Here is a 17,497-nt window from a genome sequence, read left to right as displayed (position 1 = left end):
AAGTTTCTACTCCAAAACAGTCCAAGGTTAATTAAAAGCGAACCCGTCATGTTCGCACCAAGTCAGAATAGAACCGAACACTCTACAGTTCATTATTAGCATATAGATGTTGATACCACTTCTTATATTTGAAGAGCCAGCCAAAAAATTCGAAGTTTGAATATTTTCATATCGTCATCGTCAAATTTCGGTTCACAAATTGTTCACCATCAATTATATAAATAAAATGATAGACTGGTATCAGTATATTGTCAAATTCAACATTATTTCATGATAAAAAAATACGTGTGTAGCAATGTCTCGCACTTCCCTGCAAATAACTCTGAATGGTGATATAAGCACCTGAGAGACCTGAAAGTCGAGGTAATATTCAACTTCAATATACTAATTATACCATTTGAAGTAGTTCACTATCAAGAAATTGGAAATGAACGCAACATGAAACGACAAACAAACGTTGAAATGTTTTCAAAAAATTAACTTCAACTCTCGCATAACGTACCCTTCAGTTAATTGCGTACTTAATTCATTTGTCACAATTGAGATCGTCACTGTGATATGATTAAATCGCAAACTGACATGGATAACGCATTTCAATATTAAACAATTCACGGCTCAGATCGATTTCCGACTGACTGCCTTTACAGTTTGTCCAATTATAACATGAACAGCTGCACTCGAAATAAGAAAGGTCCGTTCATCGTTTTAAATCTCACATCAGATAATGGAATGTTATTAATTCAGAAGGATATAGCGTAATATTATACTAGTGCAATTGAACGACGAATATTATGTGTATGGAGGCATAATTTATGTTTATGATATAGGTATGATTAGATCGTTCAATAAAAAAAAATATAGTTCATTGCGATTGGTAAAAGTCACATATATTAGAATGTAAACTTATAAGATACGAGTTTGATTACCACGAACTGTTTTTATATGCTGTATCATAAATAAAACGAACTACTTTTTTTATAATCACATCAACTTTGTAGTTGATGGAAATTTGAAGATTGGTAGATGCGATTAACTGTGTTTTGTGAAGACTTAAGAAGCAAGATAAATCAATAAGTCTTTCTTCGCAATTCTATTTCACATCAATCATATTGTCAATTCCTCTTTTATTTTCAAAATGTAAGGAGTCGACTAGAAATCAAAATCTCAGCTGTACAGCAAGTGAAAAGTTTACGATGTATTTTGAAATCGAATTAGATGTATGTACGAAATTCTACTTTACTGATAATTCTACCTTATCGGTAATTAAAGGTAAGGTAGAATTTTGTACATACTAGTTCAATTTTAAAATTCATCGTAAGCTCTCGATGAAAATCTCAATTGTCCACAAAGTGGAGGTTTGCGATGAATTTCGAAATCAAACTACACAGTTGTACAAAATTCTACCTTACCGATAATTCTACCTTATCGGTAATTAGAGGTAAGGTAGTATTTTGTGCATACGTCTAGTTCAATTTTGAAATTCATGTAAGCTCTCGATCAAAATCTCAATTGCCCACAAAGTGGAGAGCTTGCGATGAATTTCGAAATCAAACTACACGTGTGTACAAAATTCTACCTCAACGGTGTTTGGCGAATTTGGAAAACTGACAAAATGATTGCGCCAAAGCATTTGGCAACAGCTCACTTCGACGGTACAAACAAAAAGTACTGGATACACGATTTTCACTGGTCATAATCTTACTGACATGATTACGCGGCCAACGCGAGTAGACCACTCGAGCTTATGTTGAACTTATTAGAACTGACTCGTCAACGAACGTGTTGCCGCAATACCGGTATCGTTCGTTCCGTCAGAATGATACGATCGATCGTAGAAGACCTTGAGACGTTATTAAGGCTAGCAAATCCAACTTGAAATATATACGAAAATAGGGGTGAAATTTTAAAGTTTGATAAGGGTTTTACCTGCGAGTCGATTTCTTTTCTTGTATCGTTTGAAAGTATGCTCGCGTGGCATTCTGGCACCCGTGCGAACTTCTGCGCAAAAGTGATTTTCAATTAGTTTCTTAAAAATATTCCGACAAATCTATATTTGAAATATCTCTTATGAAAATTTAAAATTGATCATTATACCGACATAAGAAAGGGCAATTAATTTTCAAAGCTTTAAGACTACGAAAGTTCATTGAATGCACATTCTGATGATGCACATTATATAGAGTAATATCGCAAGCATTCGTAGGTGCAGTAATTGATATTTTTCCGAGTCACATAATGTGAAAAGGCCACATCGAGAAGAAAGACGGCGTTTACATCCGTGGTATAATTGTAAGTCTATGATGTGATGGTCAAATGAAATATTCACGAAGCTTTATTTAATGAGTGTAACTCGTGTGTCTGATGAAGATAAACCTTCATCAGACGTCATTTACGCAGGATACAAATTCATTATCTACGTTTCAGATAATTCAGATCCTACAATAGCTTCACAATGCGTCTGAGTTGTCAATTTTTTGTTTTTGGAATCGGAGCGGGTGCTTACTCATTGTTATAAATCGCTGAACCATCAACGTGAAGTAATGGAAGAAAAAATTACCCAGTCACATATTGTACCATATATTTGAAAATTAACAAAGAACTATACAAAGAATTCGCCAGAAAACATTTTTTACATTGAAGTTCATCGAAATTATCACGTGCAGCAGAAGAAATTGCCAATACATCGACGAGTTGAGTCTTATTCGTTTTCAATATGTATTACGCTGAACTACTTTCCTCAATCAATTGTTTACAATGCATATGTCAAAGATATATTCAGAAACAAATACTCATTCAATACAATCGATCTAGTTTACTTGATTCGAGCCCACTCGTTGTAGCACATGTTTCACATCGGTCTACGAAAGTAATTACTCTCAAACGGAAGTCGCATATTGCGAGGTAATAAAATTTTATTTCCATAGATGGCAGTAATTTTAACCTGTGGTATTTTCTGCTAGTGCCGTAGAAAACATTGAATTATTTCGAATGTGTTGTGTTTCGTAAATACTTCGCATTTGTATCATAATAACGAGATAAGTTGTCACCGATCCGATCATCTGAAATATCAAGTTATTACCAGTTGATATAAAATATTGAAGTCAATTTGATAGTCACGAATAAAACATTTGCAATCATCGATCATTCACGCCGACCCTTTGAAACAGGCTGTAATCCAGAGTGTAGAGTCTTCCTGCCGTAAAGGTGAGAGGATTTTGTATCAACTGAAGAGTGAAGATGCAGACCTGTAGCAAGAAAAAAAAAATATGATTGAGTAGACGTTAAATACAGCATCAACTGCAACGAGGTATACTTATTCTAATCTATGTGAAAATAGGAAAAACGCCAATAGCGTGTAGAATCATCTACGGTCAGAGTCTGTATAATATTCAGAAACGTCTTGACTGTTGACCAGTCTAGTTCTGTTATTGAATGAGATTTGAAAAGGAATAAATTGATCCTGAGCGTTGACTGTATGATTTCGTTCAATCATGGTTATGGCCTCAAATCTGCTAGAAGTGGCATTATGATAGTAAATCATCGATCTAATTAGCTATACTACTGGATTGTTAAGGTGATTACTAGTGAAAAGGCCCATTCTGTATCATTTAATTTACCGAGCATGTTCATGTACGTACCTCATCGTGAATGTCTCCACCATAGATTGGAGTCGATGCCGTAAGGCTCTGGATCAATGCTCCAGTTCGCATAGCCTGGAAAGTGATGCCGTAAATCATAATGTGCACTGAAATGTTATCATCTCTTCTACACACGGGGGGCAGTGATTCTGGGATGGCTGAATTTCTTGGACAATTCGATTACCTTGGCAATGCAGATTTGCCTGTAGTGCAAGAAGACTAGAGACCATCCAGAAGACCGAAATCCTATCCAAGCCCGTAGCCTGAGGTGGGCCAATCCACGGCAGCCCTGTGGCAGCGCTGCTAAGCATAGAATACTTGCGCAATCCGATACTGCGCATCTCTACATTCATTTGTTTCAGGGTAGGGGGAGAGACTCTACTATTTTGAATAATTTGATTGCGCAGTACTCGCATTGCGCGAATGATCTCGCCTAGCAGCGCTTAAACTGCGCATTCTCAAAAGTGAGAGAGAAGGAAAAAGTCTCGGTCAATATCCTTCTCTTTCTAAGCATTCGATTAGTCGTTGATCGAGAGCTCAGCAATGTATCACCGTCAAGGTGCCGTCAAGTGAACTCAACACGACGTCCTCCATCATCAAACTGCAGATTTATAGTCGTGGACGATGATGGCCACGTTTTAAAATAAATGTAATGTATTTCACCGGACTTTATTTAAAATATCAAAATACAATATGGCTTATACTTCTTTGGTGCGCAAGTAGCGAGCAGGTTATGAACCTCGAAGATCGTTTCGTAGGTACTTAAGTAGATAGATGGTCACGAAGTGAGGTCGAGAAAAATGTTTTCACGCTCAAAACCGTCCACGCTCTATATCTATGGGTCTACCCCCACCACCCGAGTTGGGTCTCGTGATCTCTAGTATTCTTGTTGCAGTGTCACTGTCAGCCGGTCGGTACATTCTGAATCTGTATTGCCGACGTAGCCAACTTCCCCCGTCCCCAATCGCTGCTCCCGTCTGTATATGTCAGGTCATTATAATTTTTTGAAGTAGTGTAGAAGCACCTTTTGAGGTTACTGTACCGTTTGTGGCTGTCTTTATAAAATTATGTATTTTGTCAAGTTGAACTTTAATATCTTCGATTACTGGGTGTTCGCGAACAATGAACAACTTTTAGACATAAGTTTTAATATTTGGCATACTTAGTTATATAAAAATTAGTGTTCACTTAGGTCAAAGTACCCCTGTATCTGCACTGATATGGACGTAATCTCCGATCAAATGAAAGGAATGTGGCGACAGTTGGATCAAACTATGATCGGAACTGGTATTAATCTACTGTGACTTGACGAAAACTGATACATTAACCTCAAAAGTGCCTGTTGCATTGTATAAAATTGATCGAGTACCTCGGAGCTTGCAGCTGCATGAGCGTTAACAACCCATGCAAGTTTCAGGATATAATATACAGCCCATATTGCAGTAACAAGCTTGGTCATCACGACGTCAGAAAGCAAAACCAACGGCGCTTCAACCTCAAGGTCGTAGGCGGTATAGAGAAGAGACGTTATCAAACCGAAGGACAACAAGACTGAACAGAGAATCTGGATGCCGTTCGCTCGGTTGAAATCCATTGCCGCTTTACACAGTTCTCGATGTATTTTTCTGAAGATTTGATATTTCATGTCTTTATTTACCAAAATTGACCAGAATACCAGTAACAACGCTATTATGTGTCTCTCGCCTTTTTTATAAACGGTCAGTATACCAATATTGTGTCAGATTGCGAATCTGTTTATAAAAACTATGAACCAATAATTTGCCTTTGTGAAAAATAACGTCATAAGTGCAAAATCGTTAGTAATGAATTTGCGGGGGTGGCGTGGAAAAACCCATCGAAAAGACTTTATTCAACCCGTGCAAAGATGGTTGAAGCGCATCGTGTTGATCAGCCGCAGAGTATCGTAAAGTATTGTCAAGCGTTGCTTACAAACAACTTCAATTATTCGTATGTAGATATTATGCACACAGGTATCATTTTCCATTCCTGTGATTCACGTTCACGCTATTAAAAACCACTTTCTTTGATCACCCTAGAACGGGTTTGCTGTGGTTACAATTGGTGACGAGGAAATATTATTTTAATCAGTTTTCTGACGTTGAATTGAAACCGGATTTCATGAAACGACACATCGCACCTTGGCGACTAAGGTGACATAACTAAAAAATTAACGTTTATTAGTTAATACCACATTTCGATTGCTGAGGTTCGAATCTATAACAATGCAAAGTGACGTTTGTGTGGTTTCGAAACTTGCCACCAGAGAGCAAAGGTTTCGCATCGATGCTATCGCAGCGCATCGGTTTTGTACCGTATTTGTGATGTCTCCCTTCAGAGTTCTTATGACAACTTCAACTTTGATTCGCATCATTCTGTTGGGTGTGAACAAACTTTTTGATATTAAGCAGTCTCCTTGAAAGTTCAAAGGACTATCCCTTTAAGCTTTTGACGGTTTGATTTTTGAAAATAACTGTTTTTTTAGTTGTGTCACCTTTGTCGCCAAGGTGCGACATATAATCAGATTTTTTCACAGATTTGGATTTGCCATAAAAAAAATTCGATCTCTATCACGGTTGATCTGAAAATTGTCAGAGTTTCACAAAAGAGAGCCTACTTTGATACCTTATTTTTTTGGTGACACCAAGGAGCCACTGGTTGTTTGTTGGTCTTCCGGATAGTATATTTCTTGTCTTTAGTAAATTCGATTCTGTAAGAAAGGAATTGAGGCGTCGGAATCTGTTGCAAAGATATCTGTGAAAAAAATTAATTATATGAGGTACGTATCATTGTTGCAGTTTTCTGCAACTGTGTGAAATATTCCAAAAATTCTGACACTGCTCCGCATTCCTACAACTGAAATCTGAACATCAGTTTGACCAGTTGAAACATGTCGTATGGGTAAACTAAACCTTAAGTCACATACAATTTCTATAACGCTTTACGATATGCGTTCCATGTAACCTTGGAAAGTTGTGTCACAATAGCAACAGTTGAATTGTAGCGACGAAATTTTCAATTTGAAGTCAGCACCGAAGTAGAGCAATTTGTGAGTCGATTTTCAGTAACCTTTATTTTTCATTTATGTTTTGATACGTCAAAGTTTTTTTTCAGCACCAACTGAACATGATACAAAGGCATTAAAATAAACTGTTGAGGTTTCAGGAATTGTATCAGAATCAATGGTATGTTCAGTATCACGATAACGTCATTTCGAGATATCCACAGGAATTCTGTTGAAGTGTATATTATGATCACCTGACGCAAGCAGTGTAGGTAACATCAAGTACGAAAGCAAAGGTCAAAAAGTGATGTGCGGCAAATAGTAAGCTGATGCGAGAGACCTGGTCAGGATAATCAAGGCCAATGTAGATTAAATCCAGGACATGTAAGACAAGCATGAATGTAAAACCGACGAGTAGATCAATAATTTGAGTTTTGTACACCAGTCTATAGTCATTGGGGATTCCCATTGTTTTCAGCTGAGCGTTGATGGTGATAAAATTGCGAAAGATTCTTCTAGTAGCCTGGAACATGACATAATTTTTAATGACGCTGTTCGTGAAAAAAAACGAAGAACACAAAATAATAAGACCGTCCAAAGATTGTGCATTTTGGTATTGCGGGTAAACTTGTTTGCGTATTATACAAATTTTATAAGAATAATAATTATTACAACCTGAGCCTGAAACTGCGAGGTGAATATCGAGATGGCAACAAAAAGAAGGTGGATGTAACAGAAGGCGCGATAGTTGGAGGCCGCGATTGAGGATCCCATGAACTCTGTCACATCTGACAATTTCGACATTTTCAACAGTGCCACATCCATTGTTACAATCAACAGGCCCCAGATAGCTGATAATAATGGTCGAGGTCTGTCCTTGGGATAATGGAAAACATCCATTCCGAAGATCAACATCGTTACAGTCATCGGTGAGAAAGCTTCTCGTAATGTTCCTGGGGCTGGTAAGTTAATGGTTTCTTTTACTTTGTTATTTCATCTGCTTCATCGAGAAATCCATGTATACATATGTGTATGAAAGACAATCGTTTTTACAAAACCAAGTTGTTGGTTTACTTTATTCTGAATGTCATAATACTCGAAGACAGTATTTTTATACCGATAGACAAACTAGCAAATTATGCAAACCGGATGAGAATTTCGTAAATCTTGGCCATCAAAAGAAAAAAGAAAAAACAGTTCTGATGAAAATGTCAATTTGTCAAAAAAATTTCTATTGCAGTATTCTAACATTCTTTCGACCTAGAACATGCGAGAAACCAGTACCATTATAGACAATTCTCCGAATTTGTTTCTTGCTGATTGTAACGATCCAATTTTATCGAGAACTTTTGATAAATTTTCATCACTTCTCTTACTCAAAAATTATCGAAGAACTGTGAGAATTGGTCTTTAAGGAAAGCAAAATTTCCATTTCACTTACCACTTTGCACCATCATGGAATTTGAAAGGAAAACGTAAAGAAGACACCGAAACGTTTCCAAAGTATCAACTTTGACTCTGGCGTACGTCCTCGTCCTTTAAAACAATTTCGGTTTGAATTGGACTGCGGTTATCGGGTGATACGATCAAATCACGAACTGACACAAAGAACTCATTCTGATATCTTAAAATACGTGATTTCTTCTTAATATTTATTTCCGCCTGATGTTCTGCACAATGTAGAAGTATAAGGCACATCTAAGAACCTGTACTCGCAATAAAAAAGGTCCTTCTCTTGTTTCCATCCTCACATTGGATAATTTCATGTTGTCAGTAATGATGATGAATGTAACATAATTGCAAACCGGTTTAATTGAATCATTACGTGTCTGCTTGAATAAATTATGCTTATATACCTACGTGCAGATTATTTGAATGGAAAAATTAATTCACGAACAATTCTTTGCATCTCTTAATCACTGACATAAATATATATCAGTGGGTGGTGCTCACTCAGCCTTCAGGCCGGAATAATAGCCTCCTATTGGTTACTCTATCCTAAGAATGACCAAAAATAATCGATTATTTTTTTCCAATTAATCGAGAAATCCATTATTTTAACTTATTCGCCATCGGTACAGTCACCATCCAGATTCTAGGCCTGATTCTTGAAAATAGGACTCTAAATGTCCCCTTGATGCTTTAGCATGCGACATCTAGAGTCCTCTTTCCAAGAATCGAGCTCCTGTTTTCTCGCAGCCGATAACTTTGACGTCACTCTCTCTGTGCTATAAACCTATCGACGTGCATTTACTACAATAGAGCTATTTGTTTCGTTACCTACACGACTAGTGCGTATTACCAGACAATAGCAAGTAAGGACTCGAACCGATGGTCGTATAATAAAGCAATACTGTGTGGGAAATTTTTCTGGCCAAGGCTCGTTAACAGTTATATCGTGCCCACTAAATATAATTATATAAATGAATGTGTACAATGCAATTGATAACAATTCATAAATTGTTGATGAAGTATGCCTGAATTAGTTATTTCTCGATAACTATAAAATGCTTTTGGCGACAGAGAAGTTGGCGTATCCTCTGTTATATGTACATGGTGACAAAAAGTTATACGTCAAAGTGAAAAAATTTTGTATCCTAAATTAAAAGTGAGTAAAACAGGTGAATTGTTGGTGATGGTAATCGCCTGTTTCGGGCATTATCGCATAGATATTGTTCAATACCGCACTGAAACATACACAAGTAACAGGAAGTATTGTTATTCACGTTTTACAAAATTGGCGACAATACGAAGGTTACATTGTGGGTGATAAGTTGCATTGGGTATCGAATGTGTCGATTTAAACTTCTGAAGATTATAGGCGTTACATGAGTGAATAAAATGGGACTCATGCCGGTTATGTTGCACTGACTACAGCAGTAAAAATTTCTAAAACACATTCAATCGTGTACCCTTCGGATTATTTATAAAATTACAGACAATTTGTACTCAAATATACAGGCAACGGTGAAAACTATCGGTTAGCGAAGTTGTTGAAGTTATGGAACACAGTGACGGAAAATGCGAATCGCCGCAATTGCTTTATCGGATACGATTAATATTGTTTTGAATAATGGGTAGCTTATTGGGACTCTGGCCGGTGAAGCTTTATTACTCGCAGAGAAGTAAGATATCTTCTATGCTTATACACAGAAGTTAACTCTTTTATCATCGGGGTCCGTAGAGTTACTTGGATTGATGATAAAACAATTATCTTTTATGCTTATATACAGAAGTTGACTGTTTTATCATCGGGATCCGTAGAGTTGCTCAGATTGATGATAAAACAATTATCTTCTATACTTATACACAGAATTTAATTGCTTTATCATCAAGGTCCGTAAAGTCTCTTGGATAATTATCATTACACCAAAGTTATGTTCTTTATAATCAGCTTCTCTGAAGTTGAGTAAATTTTATTAGGGGCCATCGATGTGATGTACAGATTTATTCGAATGAACATGATTGTTGCCAGCTGTAGGTGCGTGTGGTTCAGAAAACAGGTAACAGTTGCGAACGTCATTGGTAAGGAAATGTTGTGTCTATAACAGCTTTCATGTCATATTATTCGGTATTGTATCACCATATCTGAATTGGTGCAAGTTCAAAATAGTGAAAAATTGAAACAATAGATTACGATATTCTGTTTCCATTTAGACAGTCAATTGGCAAGGGTTAGGGTGCCTTGGTATATCTTCATTGTGTAGCAGATCTTAATGACAAAAGTTATCCCGTTGAATTTTTTTAAATACGCTCGACGTGAAGACTGCAAATTTCTTCCACCAGTCGATTGAAGTTCGCATTGATTTTGACTATATTAAGATAGATTAAGATAAGATTTTGTATTTTATACTATTTATTGTACATTTTTTTTCTAATATAGATTAGAGATGGCGTATATTATACTTACATGCTCAGTACTATGAGTAAATCCAGAATTGTATTGCAATTTGTTACCGCACGGTGAGAGAATTTTTTCGAATTCAAAGTGTGCAGAAGTTTTCGAATGATTGAGCGATCCTGATGAATTCTTAGTTCACGCCCGTCTTAATAATAGTTGGATCAGTGCTTGGTTCTGAAAATTCTTGAAAGTTTCATTGAAGTAGAATTCAAGAAGGTAACTCAGCCTGTGATATTTTTCGTTGGTAGCGTAGAAAGCGTGGCATTATTGTGTGCATTTTTGGATTCATAAATACTGCGCATTTGAATCAAAATAACGAGAAAAGTCGTCACTGATCCGATCATCTGTAAATTTCGAACAATTATCAGTTACGAAAGGTCTTGACGTCAAGTTAGAAATTCAAATAAATTATCTGCAGTTTTCGATCAGTCACTTTCACCTTTCGCAGCAGGCCGTAATCCAGAGTGAAAAATCCTCCTGCCGTGAAATAGAGGGGATTTTGTATCAGCTGAAGAATGAAGACACTGACCTGCGGCATAGAACAAAAAAACTCTTGAAATGGAATAAATTGATATGCCACTACTTGAAATGTCGGATTCATATGTACCTCATCGCGAACATCTCCATTATAGATCGGAGCCGAATCCGCGAGATCCTGGATCAATATCCCAGTTTTCATAGCCTGTAAAGTGATTCTAAATCTCATGTCGGCTGCGAAACTCATCCATTCCTCATACTTATTCAGTCATTATCGGTTTCTGATACAAAAGTGCGTGTAACATTCTTCAAAATTGATCAAGTACCTCGTTGCTTGTAGCTGCACAAGTATGAACGAGCCAAACAACTTTTGCAATATAATATATAACCCACATGGCAGAAGCAATCTTGGTCATCACGATGTCAAAAAGAGATAGAGACAGTTCGTCAGCTGCGAGGTCGTAGGCCGTGTACAGAAGAGCCGTTATCAAACCAAAAGATAACGTGATTGAAAAGAGAACCTGGGTAGCATACACTTGGTTCAATTCCACCGTCGTGTTGTAAAGATCTCGATGTATAGTTCTGGACACATAATATTGAACGTGTGTGTTTCTCAAGAGTGGTCAGATTCCGGGAACAACTATAGGTACTATGTATAATGGGTCATTCTGTCAATTCCAAGAACAGTTCCCAGGTCAACAGTTTTTTATTTCTTCGCATTGTGTAGCTCGGGTGAGAAGGAGGCTATTATGAGTAAAATCACCTTCCACACTTCATGGATACGATTGTTTGGAACGTTTAAAAATTCACCTTTGAGCATGTAAGGCAGATGCGAAGTTACACGTCTGGCCGCTTACGAATACGCACAAAAACGCCAATTAAGCTCCCGCTTTATTTCCGCAGGGAGCCCGTACTTCGAAAAGAGTTTTATTATTTTGACAAATGCATGTCTCTTACGTAAAATAAAAATCAGATATCTGACGAAAACAGTCTCGTCATAATCAAACCGTCGCAGAGTAGTAGAAAAACAGTAAAAGAAACAAGGCACGTTTTCAATAAGCACGAATACCTAATTCGATTGTCAAGTTATTATTATTACTTTTGAATGAGTTCTACGAATTTACTATTGCGATTTCGTGAAATCCATGCCATTTCTTTATTTCTGCGTCTAAGGAAAACTTGTTGGAGTGTTTTTGTTTAGAATTGTGTCTAGAATGGGGCTGTCGAGCCCTTTTCGCGCTTGGGATACGTGGAATTATATACGTCAACGTCGAAATCGACCAGGGCCCGTCCTTAAAGATACGTAAAATGTGTGGTAGAAATACAACCCGAAATTCCTCATTTTCGGTAGTTTTCAAAAAACTGTGAAAAAAAAACTCTTTGAATCGAATAGAACATATTCCCAAAGTTTTAGAATCGAAAGAATTATGACCAGTCAAATCTTAGGAGTTTAAAATTATGAACGAGGCCTCGTGTGGGGTTATCCATAAATAACGTCACCCCCACCCCACCCCCCCCCCCCACCTCCGGATGGGGGGGGGCTCGTTCTGACGTTAGTCATTTAGGCAATTTTTAATGTAAAACTTGAATAAAACAGCACTCCTAATTTTATCTTTTTATATTGGATGTGTCAACATCTTCATCTAACCATAGAGCATCGTCGCCATTGTTTATTAAACAGAGCCTTGTACAATTTTTCTATTTTTAATGACAAAGAAATAAAGGAACTGCAAAAACGTCATTGGTCTTTCGGTGGATGAATACAAAAGGCACCGATAAATCAGCGCGCGAATGTTTTGAATAAAGCCACGTCTGCCGAAAAGGTGTAAATACAAACAATTTGAAACTTCAAAATGATATATTTCTTTAACGATCATTTTACCAGTGGCCATATTCAGTTTTATCTATATTTTAGATTAGATGTGACACCACCAAGCCTGACACTCCCCTTCCCCTGGCAGGTCTTGTCATACTTTTGCCCTCGACCTTGGCGTGTGACGTAATTATTGAATGAACATTCTTTTTCTTCACCGTCAAACGAACAACAGTGTGATACATTGCAAATCTATTTATAAGAACTGTAAATAAAACTTCGCATGTGAAACAGCGGAGTATTAAACGCTAAATTTTAGTTCCAGACGGATTAGGAGTCGATTTAGTGACAGTGTATGCAGAACACCCGTTGGGATGAAATTTTTGAGGCACATATTGTTCTTAGGAATGGTAAAACATCGTGAAATTTTACCAAACTTTGCTCTGAAACACAACTCAATCATTCGCGGATATGTGCAAAAAAGGAATCTAAAACGTGGACAAGATTCTTTGCTTTCAAATTATTTCGCGCTATCACGTTTATACCGAGTTTTCATTTAATTTCCTTCGGTCAAAAATTTCCAAGACTGATTACTTAGTAAAAGAATCAATGTGGTTGCATCAGAGAATACGGAAAATTGTTTCTGACAGATTTTTGGACGTTGAATTTAAACCCGGTTCCAAAAACATCAAATGATCTGTACTACAGAAATACCGTGTAACAAAAGTGACAGGAAATGGGATCACTTCTTTCAGAGTAAATCGTTTTGCCACAGTTATTTGTTCAGCGTTACAAAAAAAAAAGTGTCAATATGTCAAAGAAAATGTTCAAGGTTTCAGAAAGGAATAAGTTACATGCGTACCTTATTTCTTTGGTGACGTACAACAGCCATTGGTTGTTTGTAGGTCTGATGGATAACGCATTCCCAATGATTTCATTATATGTCCAGGAGTTGGTTTGTGAAAATTGGTTATTCGATTCCTGAATCAGCTGCACTTCAGTTCTTCTTTGGAAATCCGTTTCTGCGAGAAGTGAATTCAGGCCCTTGAACCTGTTGCGGAAATAACTGTGCCAGACAAAAAGTCATTGTCATGTTATACCAATTATTGCATTAACAAATACCTCGCCAGATTCACGCTTTAATACTACATTCGCCAAAGTAAATTTCATTATTTTCTAGCTCTGTATCGGAAAAACCTGTATCTAAAGCATAAGGCTTGGCATTGGAAAATTACCTGACGCTGTTGGTGTAGCTAGAATCTATGACATAAGCGAAGACCAAGAAATAATGAGCAAACAGCAGAAAACCGATGCGGGTTGACTCGCTGGGATAGTCAAGACCGACGTAAAAGAAATCCAAGACTATTAAGATGAAAAGGTAGCTGAAAGCTACGCTATGCTGAATAATTTGAGCCTTAAAAATTAGATCATAATCACGGGGTACACCCAGCACTCTCAATCGCTCATCGATGGCCATTGCCTTGATCACGATTTTCGTAGTAACCTGGAACATAGGACGTTAATTCCATTATCAACAAGCAAACAAAGAAATCTATAAATTTTTTGTAGGAACCTAATTCATATAATGATCATTACCCGATCCTTAGACTGCGATAGAAACATCGAAACAGAGATGAAGATCGTCTGAAAGTAACCGTTGAACCGATAGTTACTGGCCGCAATTGTCGAACCCATGAACTCCTTCAACTCCATCAAATTTGCCATACTCAGAAAAACCATGTAAACCGTGACATGGGTTGCCGCCCACAGAGCTGAAAGAATTGGTCGACGTTTCTTCTGTGGATAGTGGAGGACGCCGATTGCGAAAAACAAGTTGACCAAGAGCGTCGGTGAAAATGCTGCAGCCAATGAGTTCGGCATCGGTAACCTCATCCTCTTTCCAATTCGGGTTTCCTCTCTTCTCTTTTCAAGCACTGAAAACGTTGAGTACCAGCAATTTGGTTGCTCAAATTATAATCCCACTGTTGGTACAAATGTTGTTATTCCAATAACCTGTAAATCATAATACTACACAATAATGTCTTACTTTAGTAAAACGATATATACGTTTTCATACACTTCGGAATTGAGAAAGGTTTCTGTATACTTCCGTTCCAATTTTTTTACTTTGAATTCATACGACGCGAGATTCATCATGGGATAGAAAATCGTTATCTCAAAATATTTTTCAAAGATGACCTTGTGACTTGCGACTCTCTATATCACGTCTCTTCAAGGTGTAATATCATATCTATTATACAACATTGGTATGACAAAAATTATTGCAGGTTGTACATTGATTACATGATTAAATCGAGCTGACATGGAAAAGGTATTTTAATTTGAAAGAATTTATATTTTAATAGATATCGATTACTGCATGTACCTTGACAAGCAGGATTACGTAGCGTGATCAGCTGTACTTGTAGGTTAGAAATACACTTATCTAAGCTTGATCCTCATACGAGATAGTGACACGCGAGTCATGCTAATGAATATTGTATTATTTTCCACCGATGTGTATCGTTCCATAAAAATGCTAAACTATATTTAAAGTAGAATTATATTGTATCATTTAAAAACAAACGGCGTCCATTTCCTTTTATTGGACTTTGAGGAAACTTTCTGCTGTTGTAAAAAAATCAATTTTTAGAAAAAAATTTTAGAAATGTTTCCCGTAGGGATCCAATGTTTTGTTGTAAATACCAAAATTAATGAAATAATTATTTCAAAATCGCACAAAAACTTTGAATAAGAATGAATGTACTTATGAATACGAAATCTCAATTTTAATTTGGTCAATGCAATGAAATAATACTTTTTTTGATACGGTAATTTGTTCAGTTATAATAATTAAACAATCATTTTTCAACCTTCAAAAAATGATTTCACTGTATAGATCTGATTTCCAATCGCAACACAATATGTGAGATAATTATGCCAAACCTTTGCCTAGACACTACTAAAACATTTTATTCTTGTGCGCTATAAAAATCAACTAAACATTTTGGTTATGTAAAAAAATGTTTGGTCGGATGTATTACGACCGATTTTTTTTCCACACAGTGTGCAATAGCTGTACAGTATTATATAGCAGATAACTTTGAGTAGTTTTATCTATTTAATTTACGTAAATAATCTAGAATTAATGAATTCTGTTTGGACAAACTTAGTGACGTGAGTTTGGGTATTACTCGTAAAATTCGAAAATCGATCTTGGCTTTCTGAAACTGAAATTATAAATCTATTCGTGCTGTCCTTGCAATTTCTAAAAATCTATTATTGCAGTCAAATCCAAAATACAGACGCCGACGGATTGAAAATACAAAAATTATATTGGTCTGTGTGAGCTACTCAAATTAAAAATCTGACAAACTTAAATGTGAGAAACACTGGATTTATTGTTTGGAAATACAGGGAAGTGAAGAAACAATGAAACAAGTAATTGGAAAAACAGTGAAATTATTAATTCTAAGATCAAGTCTAAAAAAATGATAAATTGCTTTCGATTTTTCTCACATGAATCATGATGCAGCAAAATTGAAGACTTTCGCGGCAATTTATCCTCTCCCATCAATGGAGTAAACTGTACTAGACCCCAGAGTTTTACGTGCACTAGTAGTGTTCTTAATAACGAATAATTATGTCATACACGCCGAGCGCGCATAAACCACCCCAGTCTGTATACCTTCTAATTGACTTGTCAGAGGACGTCGTCGAAATGCCGGTATCGTTTGCTCGGTCTGAATAAAATTATTGACCAACAAAGTGTATCTGAGGTTCCATAAAGACCACAGGCCTAACGTATTATCAGATCCTGCAGGAAATATGATGCAATTTCCGAAATTAATTTTCCACAAGACTGTATATGGTATCGTTATGTATAATTGCGTTGACACGTAAGTTTCGGAATAACAGGTGTAACTGATAGATTTTTTCTGTTTTTCAATTTTTATCTTGAAACAAACACATCTTATACATCGATTTCACATACCATTTTTTTCCTCTGAACCTCCTCTTACGAACGATGATATTAGGCTAAATTGAAATTTCAACCGGAACAAAGTGTCAATAAGTTTTTAGAAATTCAAACAAAAGAATCAGTTTTCGGTCCTTTTTTTACTCACAGCGTATTCGCGTATTTCGACCGTTCTAGAATTTGAAAATTAATGTATTATTGTTACAACGGTGCAGTATCGCACGCTATGAAATTATCCATATAACAACAGGGCAGATCTGCAAACCCTTTTTCTAGCTATGCCGAAAAGCATTTCATGGGTACTCCATTCAAGATTATCAGTTCAAATCAACCTTTAATTATCACTCACGGTGTTAAAATTTTCCTCTTTCGTGGAATAAAAAGTACTTGAAGAGTACTCATTTAGTACTCCTACCTTTACCGACCGAGCAAACTCACCCTTTTTCTTACCATACTAAATAAACAAACTAACGGAGAAAGTTCAAATTTCAACGGTGCATCGCTCTTTTGTAGCGAAATTGTCAGAAAAGTTAATCATTTGCCGAAAATCGTCAAAAAAATGTGTGGTTTTTTGCCATGTGTTAGTATTTTCACATTTCCCGCATTTCAAGGGCCAAAAAGTGCATGGCTGAGATACTTTGTGCAGTTCTGTAAATAATGAGTCATA

The 17,497-nt window shown here is 36.6% G+C and overlaps 1 protein-coding gene across 1 annotated transcript; it reads right to left on the bottom strand.

Moving 5' to 3' along the window:
* Positions 1-2,911: 2,911 nt before the first annotated feature.
* Positions 2,912-16,619, bottom strand: LOC124414456. The gene is made up of 15 exons (XM_046895403.1): positions 16,371-16,619; positions 14,448-14,864; positions 14,087-14,355; positions 13,714-13,917; positions 11,365-11,620; positions 11,169-11,243; positions 11,001-11,090; positions 6,915-7,183; positions 6,282-6,410; positions 5,008-5,263; positions 4,486-4,615; positions 3,823-3,941; positions 3,639-3,713; positions 3,156-3,245; positions 2,912-3,059 (listed from the first exon to the last, which is right to left on the bottom strand). Exons 2-15 carry the CDS (start codon positions 14,742-14,744, stop codon positions 2,937-2,939), a joined length of 2,382 nt encoding a protein of 793 aa, XP_046751359.1. The 5' UTR covers positions 14,745-14,864; positions 16,371-16,619; the 3' UTR covers positions 2,912-2,936.
* Between the last annotated feature and the right edge of the window lie 878 nt (positions 16,620-17,497).

Source organism: Diprion similis, chromosome 14 (genome assembly GCF_021155765.1).
Source record: "Diprion similis isolate iyDipSimi1 chromosome 14, iyDipSimi1.1, whole genome shotgun sequence".
NCBI classification, from domain to species: domain Eukaryota; kingdom Metazoa; phylum Arthropoda; class Insecta; order Hymenoptera; family Diprionidae; genus Diprion; species Diprion similis.
Note: the sequence above shows the minus strand (reverse complement) of the source record. Positions and strands in the feature narration are given on the sequence as shown.

Excerpts from the sequence above, each read along its gene's own strand:
- LOC124414456 (XM_046895403.1), bottom strand. The coding sequence starts at position 14,744 with ATGAGGTTACCGATGCCGAACTCATTGGCTGCAGCATTTTCACCGACG. Across the intron at positions 11,621-13,713 it reads TACGTCACCAAAGAAATAAG|AACTATACATCGAGATCTTT; the intron begins GTACGCATGTAA and ends TTATGTGTCCAG. Across the intron at positions 11,091-11,168 it reads ATGGAGATGTTCGCGATGAG|GTCAGTGTCTTCATTCTTCA; the intron begins GTACATATGAAT and ends TCTATGCCGCAG.